This window comes from Poecilia reticulata, linkage group LG1 (assembly GCF_000633615.1).
Source record: "Poecilia reticulata strain Guanapo linkage group LG1, Guppy_female_1.0+MT, whole genome shotgun sequence".
NCBI lineage: Eukaryota > Metazoa > Chordata > Actinopteri > Cyprinodontiformes > Poeciliidae > Poecilia > Poecilia reticulata.
Window position 1 is genome coordinate 21420177 of NC_024331.1, and position 10325 is coordinate 21430501.

The 10325-nt window shown below is 38.8% G+C and overlaps 2 protein-coding genes across 17 annotated transcripts in view; both read right to left on the reverse strand.

The window, feature by feature from the left end:
* Positions 1-5104, reverse strand: part of LOC103469399 (ankyrin-3-like) — a 67368-nt gene extending 62264 nt beyond the window's left edge. For 10 of the 16 annotated variants that reach the window (XM_017305054.1, XM_017305042.1, XM_008417093.2 and 7 more), the window contains exon 1: positions 4058-5093. In XM_017305054.1, the coding sequence (XP_017160543.1) occupies positions 4058-4195 (138 nt within the window). In that variant the 5' untranslated portion in view covers positions 4196-5093. Of the gene's footprint in view, positions 1-4057 lie in introns of all 16 variants that reach the window. The other 6 variants (XM_008417150.2, XM_008417142.2, XM_008417133.2 and 3 more) reach the window with 4 other exon arrangements.
* A 909-nt stretch (positions 5105-6013) lies between these two features.
* hpf1 (histone PARylation factor 1) lies at positions 6014-10131 on the reverse strand. The gene is made up of 8 exons (XM_008417043.2): positions 10071-10131; positions 8653-8836; positions 7742-7928; positions 7515-7613; positions 7248-7401; positions 6783-6870; positions 6522-6694; positions 6014-6340 (listed from the first exon to the last, which is right to left on the reverse strand). The coding sequence occupies exons 1-8, from the start codon at positions 10107-10109 to the stop codon at positions 6206-6208; spliced, it is 1059 nt and encodes a 352-aa protein (XP_008415265.1). The 5' UTR covers positions 10110-10131; the 3' UTR covers positions 6014-6205.
* Positions 10132-10325: the final 194 nt, after the last annotated feature.

The window sequence follows — 10325 nt, forward strand, 5'->3', positions numbered from 1 at the left end:
AGGGAATGTAGTGCAAGATGAGCTGCAACCACGGGGGTAGTTGGTTCTCAATGAGCATGTTGTCACATTCACACAGTCAGAGGAAGTGATGAATCATAACACATTTGTTTAGATAGGGCAGAGCAGATAAAATAGTTTTTCACCAGAACAGAAAAACTGAAGAAATCCCAGTAATGCAGAACCATTCAGAGATGTGGATACATTCAGACAGAAAGAGGCTATTTTTCTCCAATACCACACTGGAAACAGGCAGTATTTTTAGACCTGCGAGTAAGACCCTCGTATCACGTGTTCCTTTGTCGTTTTCTGTTTTTTCTCACCTATGCTGGAGCTGTTTTAGCTGCAGAAGACACCCTGTCAACATTATGCTTTAATGAAATCTCTATTTTAGTATCCTTCCATTTTCTGTTTGAGAACCTTCGCATGCTGGCCTGCACTGCAAAAACATATCTAATCATGTCTCACCTAATTCATTCAAAACCAAAAAGCTACAGCTAAAGAATGTTTTAACTGAAGTTTCTTTTAAAAAAATACTCGGTTCAAATTCAAGACGTGACAAGGTGAATTTAAAGGTGTTGCTGAACAATTTTCTGAAGAAAATGTGAACATCTCTCGCATGGTCACCAATGTCTGATGAGAGCATCTTTTCTTAAAAAGAGAAGAAAAGATTTTGAATTGCAACAGTGGAGGTCATTGAGTCAAAATGCACACCTCTTTACGCTGAGAGTGAGTAAACTGTACACAGTGAACGACAGCAAGTACGGTTTTGGTGAACCTCCTCTCATCTACAGCTTGCCCAGACGCAGTGGTTTGCAAATATATTCACACTCCTGAAAGTTTTTCGCGTTTTGTCTCTTTATAACCATAAAAATAAGAGCATATTATTTTGTGATTTTATGTCAATGACCAATACAAAGGAGTTGCACTGATCCTTTGTATTGGAAGGGCAGCATACAGTTGATTTTAGTGCCCGCCCTGAAACAATACTATTTGCTGTAATTACATGTGGAGGTTTTTGAGGGCATGTGTCCACCAGGTTTGAATTTCTGGAGATTAACATTTTTGAATTTTGTTTCTCTGGCTGTGTATTTAGGGTAAATGTCAGGAAGGTGAACTTTCACCCCAGTTTTATGTCTCTAGCACAGGGGTGGGCAACTCTAGGCCTAGAGGGCCGGTGCCCTGCAACTTTTAGATGGATCTCTAATTCAACACACCTGAGTCAAATAATGAGGTCATTAGCAGGACTCTGTAGAACTTGACTGCTCTTAGGACGTGATTCAGCTATTTCATTGAAGTGTGTTGGATCAGGCAGGGAGACATCCAAGAGTTGCAGGACACAGGCCCTAGAGGACCGGGATAGTCCACACCTGCATCACATAGCTAGTGGGAAACTACAAATGGGAACCATACAATTAATAAGTATTCTATTGGTAGACTCTCCCACATGAGTTGTGAATCTCTGCTGCTCCTCCAGAGTTACCAGATCAGGTGGTCCGTCATGCCTGGGCAGATGTGCAGTTGTGTAATGCTCTTTATATTTCTGACTGATTTCCTTCCACATTGCAACATGCTATTTTCTGTTAGTTCAACACATATGACACATTAAAGTTTGACCATTATGTGGTCATGTGACCACCACATATGGTGGTTGCACCAAGACTCTTCTGTCCCAAATAAAATCTGCAGGCAAGCCGGGTAATATCAATACAATCTAAATCATGCAAAGGAGGAAGTCCCAAATAAAAGTTAATAGAGGGAGAAAAAATTTATCTGTATGTAAGATAGAGAGAAAAGACACAAATTTGATCTTAGTGATTTTGAATAACCTAAGATTCCTAGAAAGTTATCTAAATATTTCACTACATGTTCCTATATGTTACATGGTTACACAGCAGACTCAGCTTTTGACCCACTTTATTCCAAGCATCACCATTCAAAGCTGCAAACCAAGATGTCTTACTGTTTTGACATTTTTACTTTGTTTGACTCCTTTAATGTATTCAACCTCCAGAGATGCTCTTCCACTTTACATCAACATAAAAAAGCAACATTGGATAAATAATTTCATATATTGAGTTAGTTTCTTTTACTACGAAAGAAATAAGAACTAAATGCTCCAGTTACCACCGCCCAGGTGTTCACCAGAACACCTGTCTGGGTAGAGATGACTATGCTTTTTCTTTTCTGATATTGCAATCCATCAATGTGTCTGATCTTAAGAACCCCACCCTGTAATGAGAGCCAAAAGTGTGTCTGTGTGTGTAGCACTAGAATCCATTACTGAAATCATATTAGCTTCAGAGAGTGCACTGAGGGAGGAAGCAAACCTTCACCATCTCCTGGCTCACATTCACCAGCCAAACATGCAGATTACATAATCACGAGTGGATGAGAACTAGACATGGTTCAATAGAATCTTTCTGTACCCTAACCCTTAGGGAGAATTACATTTTTACTGGACTTACAAATGTGCAAACGAAAACGTGCACTTACCAGCCATTTTATTAGGTATGCCTGTTCAAATGATTGATATAGCAACTCAGTCAATCTCACGGCAGCAGATCAAGTGTGAAGGAGGTGAAGACAACTTGCTGAAGTTCAAACTGAGTAAGGGCTCATATAAACCGGATAATAACAGATTGGAAAAAATGTTGACTAGACAGATTACACTTGGTTTCAGCTGCAACATCCAGATGTTGCAACAATCGGGTGTAAACACCAAGAAAAAAATGGATGTATCATCCTTTGGTCAATGTTTCTGACTGGTGGTTTTGGTGGATAGTATGGGTAAGGTTTTCTTGGCACACTGTGCCTCCCTTTGTGCCATAATAATTGATCCTAATGGAAAGACCTCCATTTAAGTTCTTTTTTGACTGAAATCTGATCTTTACTATAAATTAATGTATGAATCTATTACTTGCTAACATACAACATGGGTTTTTGACAATGATCATTAAACATTCAGCAAAAGCAAAACTGTTCAGTTCTTGAGCCGACACGTTTATCCATACAGTAGTTTTGATTTGGGAAATATGGTTGATTGACCAGGGAAGAAAGCTTGTTATCTATAGCAGCTAAGTTATCTATTGCTGATTTGCATGTCCTGCTGGTACGGAGTAGTGTTGCCCACCAGTGTTCTGTACAATGTAAGCATTGAAAGAAAATATGACTGTACACCATGAATAGCTAAAGCTGTTATCAGATTTGCAGCTTTTGATTTGGTGCTTCTGTAAAGCACCATGGGGTTACATCAGATCAACTATGGCACTAAATCCGAAATACTTCAACTGATTGTTTTACACTGCACAAATAGCATGAAAAATGTAATTTGAGTTTTATGAAACTTTTATTCTATTTGCAAAAACAATCGGTATTTTCAGAGCTTTTTTGCATTAAGACCACCTTGGACTCTGGCTGGGGTGTAGAAGGTGCCCCTTCTGACAGTGAGCAAGAACCACTCTTGGACAAACACACACATGCACACGCACACATACATACACACAAATAATGTACCATGCCGAAACAGACTGAGCATCCCAACAAGGACAAAGGGCAACATGTAAACAAACATTTTATAAAATTATCCCTGGTCAGTCCCCAGATAGGATTAACCTGGAATATGTTTTATGAAGACAAAAAAGTAAATAACCCAAATTTTGACTGTTCAGATAAGTGACTAGTGTGAGATAACTATATATTTACAGTAAAGCCACGATTTGAACACAATTAAGCTAAGCTTATCTAAAAAAAAATACTTTTGCAGATGTTTATTTCCACGGCTCTAAACTACAACCTATTTTAATTTGTTTACTTAAGCAGCTCCATTTAAGTATTTTGTGAAAACAAATGACGTTTTCTACAAAAAATAAATAAAAAATCCGCCGCTTTATTAGCAGCTAATTACATGTAGCAAAGTGAGTTCGAGGATGATCATGGTGTTTTCTCACACGGCAACGCCTTGGAGAGCCCTGCCTAAGCGCAGAGCATCAGCAGAGATGTTTACACGGCTGACTGGGCCGGTCAGTGCAGAGAGAGCAGACTACGGACAGACACCCACCTGCCGTATGCGGTTCTGGTGCAGCGGCAGTGGAGGTCCACCCTCCGGGGACGTGTTGCTCGAGGAGGCCCGTTTGGAGTCTCGGTCGGAGCCGCAGCCGCCGCCCCCGGAGCGACTTCCTTCAGGGCTGCTTGACATTCCGTCTTGGGCTGACTGCCAGTAAAAAATATCGGTGCGGTCAGTGAGGGTTTTTATGCCGGTGTAAGGTGGATGTGTGCGGGCTTCAGCATGCACGGAGCTCGGCGGGGCCCCGCATCATCCTGCGTCGTCAGTGAGAGTCTGTGATGAGAAAATGTGGGGGAGAAAACAAAACAAAAACAAATGAAGCGATTGCTCTAGACTGAGAGCAAGAAGAGCGCTCTCTCTGCGCAGGGATGCTCCCGGTGTGCAGCTGGAGCCTGCGCATGTACGTGTGTGCGCACGTGAACGCGCTTCCTTCTGATGCGCTTTCCCGAAACTCCGCAGGATCCGTGCTGCCTTCCAAGACAATCGGACATTTCGTTAACGCCCTTCGATTGACAAGGAACCTAGAATTTTTATGTAGTTGACTTTCTTTTATTTGGCTTATTTAGCCTATTTGAAACTAATGTTTGTACACAAGTTAGAGCTCTGCATATCGTAAAAAATTGGATTTAGAATTAAAAAAAAAATCATTAACAGCTGCTTAAATTCAGCAAGATGGCATCCTCGTTTTAGCGTTTTTTATATTTTCTCAATTCAGGTGTTAAGACTACTAACTTACTGAGCAGTGAAGTTTGTAATTGTAACATTACAAAATGTTTACGAGTTCACTTTTCAAACAGTAATTGGAGTTGGACTTGCTTAGCCTGTGCAATCTTTGTATCTTTCAACCTCAAACTGGGCCTGAGATTCTTCACTTAGCTACATATTTAATGAAGGTTGACAAGATCAATACCAAGATCTTGAAAGCATAGGAACAAAACGTGCCTTCAAGGGGGCATGAAGTCATTTAAAACGATCATGATAAAATGTTGCTGTAAGAAAATCTTTAAAGTGGAGTTGGTACATAAAATCTAATAAAGTGAGAATTTTATTTCATTTTTTAGTTCTTAATGGATATATATGTTGTGTAAAGAAAAAAAAATATGAAAATGGTTGCAACAACTTCATCTTTTGGTTTTTAAGTTACCTAGAATTTAGTATGCCATAACTCATGGGTCATTTCAGATTGTTTAATTTATAAAGTTTTTGACAATATTAAACTGGACAGCACAATTATAAACATCTGCAACAAGTTTTTTTTTCCAGATATTTTCCTTTAAACCTAATTAACTTGCAGTCTAGCTTTTATTAAAACCTTCTCTTTACTGCAGCCATCCATAGTTTTATTCAGTCATGGTGGATTGTGAAGTTGGGCAAATGAGGAACCCTTGATTTTTCCACTTGGAACTTCAACTTTTAAATATTTGTTTCTTTTTGAACAGAACATTTCATAATGAAGCATAAAAATATATTAAGGTACCAGTAATTGGTTGCATTCTACAATTTTTTTTTCTAGCCCAATAAATGCATGATAACTCAACTGCCACTTTTGGTGGGAAAATGTACGTTTTCATGCATAGATTGGGAATAAAATTCATAATACACTACAGTAAAATCAGCCGCACATTTGTTCTCTTATGGGTCAAGTTTTTTTTATTGCCGTTTGAAATAAAGTTTAAAATTTTGACAGTTTTTGCACCAAAGCAAAAAGTAAACCCATTAACATAATTCTGATTGCTGTAAAGAACAGGGAGATCTGTTGAGACTATGGGACACTATGGCATCTGCAGCCAGTAATTTTATGGCAGATATGACGCTCATTTTAGCTTTAGCCACTGACAACACTGTCTTCCGTTTCTATTACAATGTATTAAAATAAAATGTCCCTAACCAACATAGACAAATTAGATGAAGTATTCACCTAGCAAGTATAAGATACCAAGAGACAACATCTAAAAATATAAAACGACTTTATTACACATGTAAATTTAACAATATATCACTGAAATGATTCCATAAATGACAGCAGCAACAGAATCACTAAAAAGCATTAACCATGACAAACACCAGTAATCAAATATACATGGCAGGAAAGCTTATAAGAACCAGAATGAGAACTTCTAATGGACTGCTGAGTCTTTTATTTTATTGTGCAGAGAGTTGGTCCAAGTTGTTATGGCTGCGGCTGCTCAGATGGCTCTCCAAAATGTCCCCAAACAAATTCCTTTTCAGCAAGCTGTAGGCCATTGGTAGAAGTTGCTTGACAACCTTATGAAAGTACTGGAGGAAAAAAGGATGGACAAGATTAACAATTGTTTGCACTCCAGGTGTAAAGGCTTAGTGAAATTCAAGCTATTATCTTGTGTCAGAGACATTTTTTTTCAATCCTGAGGTTAATTATCTAAACTGTAAGTAAATTATTACTCCAAGGTTGTAATGGGGTTGGTGTTCTTCAACTCACATGCGATCCATAACAAAAAAGGTCAATTCCAAGTTCGTAGCCCATTCCATAGTCGCATTCATCATTAGCAAACTGAACAAATGTCATCATCTCCTGGATTGGCCCAAAGGCTTTGACACGTTCCTCATCATTCCGAGCTTCTGCAATGGCTTTACAGATCTTCTTGAGACCAGCTAGTAGAAATATGTGTAAAGAAATACATTTAAAAGTTCACATAAAAATATATCAAAGAATTTTTTATTTTTTTTAAAAAAAGGTCACCATCTGTTTCTGGTAGTTCTCTGTATCCTACATCATTCTTGTCCACAGGCACAACAATACCAGCACCATGAAAGGTCTTGGCAACGACCTGCAGTGTTACAGAGAAGGAGATTAATATCTGAGCTCTACTTTAAAGCAAGCTATGTGTAGGTTGTACACATATGGCTTTCGAAGATTGGGAATAACTCATTTATCGTTGTGATGCTTATTTCCTTATAAGAAATCTGAATGAAGGAAAATGGCAAACAGGAATGAATAAGTGAAAGGAAAAGTTTAGAGTAATGAGGCAAAGGAAAAAGAAGGCATGAAAAGGGAAGGAATGAATGAGATCTCAAATAATGGATAAAGAGTGTAAGAAAAGGTTGATGGATGCAGTATTTAGATGATATAAGGAAAAAAGTTTGGAAAAAAAAAAAAGTTTTCCATACTTTTTTAGACGATGAAGGAACCTGGTTTGAGAATCACCTTTCTGTCCCGCTGCTTCATGCCTTTGGTCTTCTGCTCTAAAGAAAATCCCAATGTCTCAGCCTGGTCTCTCAGCTTCGACTCCAGGCTTTCCAAAGCCTCTTCTTCTGCTCTTTTACTATTTCTCTCTTTCTTCTTCCTCAGCAAATGCAGGCTAAAGAGATGCAAGAAAAGTATTTCAAAGACAGAAATAGATATAAAAAAAAACTGTATGAAATCACAATTTTTCCACAGCTGATTATATGGAGAATAATGTGGTTTACTTACTAAACAGCCGCAAAGATGTTATCTCCCATTTGTGTTATGCTGCAGCCCTTCTTGGCATGATTTTCCCCAACAAACGAAGGCAGAGAGTCTGGGCTATCCCTGATGTTTTGACAGTTGAACAATTAAAATAATTACAACTTATTCTACTCATAGGTCTAACTTTAGCCAACATATTAATTTCTGAAAAGCTATGAGACGTTATGTATATATGTATGTATTACGTATACCTGTAGTATCCCATGTGATGCTGGGAATCCTCACTCCCTTTGAGAATTGTCTGAAACTCTGGTGGGTCATAAAAATACCTCCAATGCAGATGAAAGTTGGGCTGAGGATTCTTGGCGTTTCTGTTAGCTCCTGCCAGAATGTCGAAAGGGCCGACCAGCTGGAGACCCAGCGTGTCTTTCACGGCACCTAATCAAAAGTGTGTTGAGACAATCAGCGCAAGATCACAGACAGAGAAGCTAAACTAATTTCTAGTTCTGATATTTTTAAATTTAGACTTGCATAAATACATCATACTGATTTCCTCCCCACTCAAAAAATATGCTCAGGAATTAGCCTCTTTTCAGATCTTTGTTACGGTTTCAATTGTTTGTTGAGCCTTTCAGCTGATTGCGAGGAGTAAAGAACCGATCTAGTTCACGGATTGAAAATACGGCCTGAACTGGAATCTTTAAAATGATTTTGCTTCCAAGTCAGGAGTGTCAAACCCATTTTTGTTTTGGGCCAAATTAATATTATGAATGCTCTTAAAGAGCCAGCTGTGGCAATTTGTTGATTTTGTGTGAATTTCAACAATAATTCTCAAACTGGAGGAACTGATTGATGTAATTTGGCATTAAACAGATAAAAACTGCATTGATTTGATTAATAACATGATATTTAAGCTCATTTAATGTTTAGTCTACAATCAAGACAGCCACATAAAAAGGTCTGGCAGGTCAGATTTGGCTTGTGGGCCTTGAGTGATCCAAGTCGTCATAAAATAATAATAGCTCTGATAGTACAGCAGTACCATTAGTTCCAAAAACCCTGTGGAGAACAACAGGGTCTCTGACAACATCCAGAGACAACGGAGAAGCAAAACAATGGTTTAGCACAAGTATAAACTACTGCATTTAATTACTGCATATACCACAGGGGTTGTCAGGACTGAGCTCCTTGCAGAAGTCCCAGAAGTGGCACAGATCCTCTGGCATGTGAAAACCATACAGCTGAGCCAACTCATCACGTTGCTCTGCGCCGACTCTTGATGATAGCATAGCTTTAGGTTCATCAGCTCGGGCTTTCTTCACCTCTCCATTGGCTGAGCGCGACTCCTAATGAAGAAGCAGAGAAATCCACAATGACATACGTTCACAGTTAAATTAGTTGGATGTGTTTTGTTGCTGTATGGCGTCCAGAACCTTTGAAAACCTTTTCACACTTCAACCACAACATCCAATGAACTTTGGAGGGTTTTTAGGTAACGGATTAACTCACAGTCGTTGAAAAAGGTTTGATGACTCTCTCCTTTTACAAAACAAAGAAAATGGAGGTGTGCATTTGAAGAATCTGAAATCAGTTTTTCTTAATATCGGTATTTTTCCAATATTGGAAAATATTTACAAATTAGATTGTTTTTTGTCATTTGTGAATGTTTATAGAGTGTAGTGGACTATAGAAGGATGGTGGTCCAGATCATTGTGAGCCTCTGCGAGCCCACACATAACCTACTGAACAGGGGTTATTTTGCATATCCTGTCATCTGCATTGTGTTAGGAGTAAACACCTGGTTGGTCTGCATCATTTCTCTACCTCCAGCCGTCAAAGGTCATTCTAACAATCAGCCTGAATTACATACAGGTGGACTCTGCTTACTAATCAGGTGACGTTTAAAGACAGCGGGGCGCACCGGATTTTAATAAGTATCAACACGAACGTGTTCTACTCGTAAAACCACTTATTATTTCCTTCCATTTTATTATTACTTGCCACTTTGGTTCGTCTTTCACACACAAAAAAATCTAACAAAATACCAGACACTACAGCTTTAACTCTGTAGCCTCTCTGTGCTCAGAGTAGTAAACTGTGATATACCAGATATGTGAACTTCTTAAGAGTTGAGTTGAGAGAAGCCTATGAACACGTCTTAATTCAATTATGTAAAAGTTTTAGCTCGTAACAGACCATTTGTAGTCTTTGATAAATAACATTAACTATGGAAACATCCCCCTACCTCAATCCAACAGGCTAACTGACGAGATTTGCAAGTTAAAAAGGGAGGCTATCTAGTAATTATCAACACGAACAAATGTGAAACAGTGTGTGAAGCACCATTAAAATGACGTGACCAGTGCTGCAGCAGCACTGAGCAGGGAAGCTGCTGCCATGTTGGCTCCCACCGCTGATGCTCACTCAGCGCATCACACACTTCTGCCATTTGCGCTTAATAATAGATGCAGTTTCAGTATTTTTTATTCATAACCAATACGTGTTTTAACCTCGTAAGTCCATCTTCTCAATGGATAGTTAAGATAGCAGTCAAATGTGGTTGAAGGAGGTTAAAATTACCTGATTTGGTTTGGTTTTTCTTTTTGCGCGCCCTGTCATTTTCTTCCTCTTGTCTCTCTGTCGTCGTCTTCTTCTGCAGATTTACCGAAGCAGCAGCAACCTAAGTTAAGTAAACGCAGCGCCCCCAACAGATTGGATCGGGGAGGTACTTTTTCCTCATAAAATATTGCACAGGAATGGAGGATTGCAATAAAGCCGCCGCAGCAGTGAGCGAATTTATTAAAATGTTATAATTTTATATATAATTTTATAATA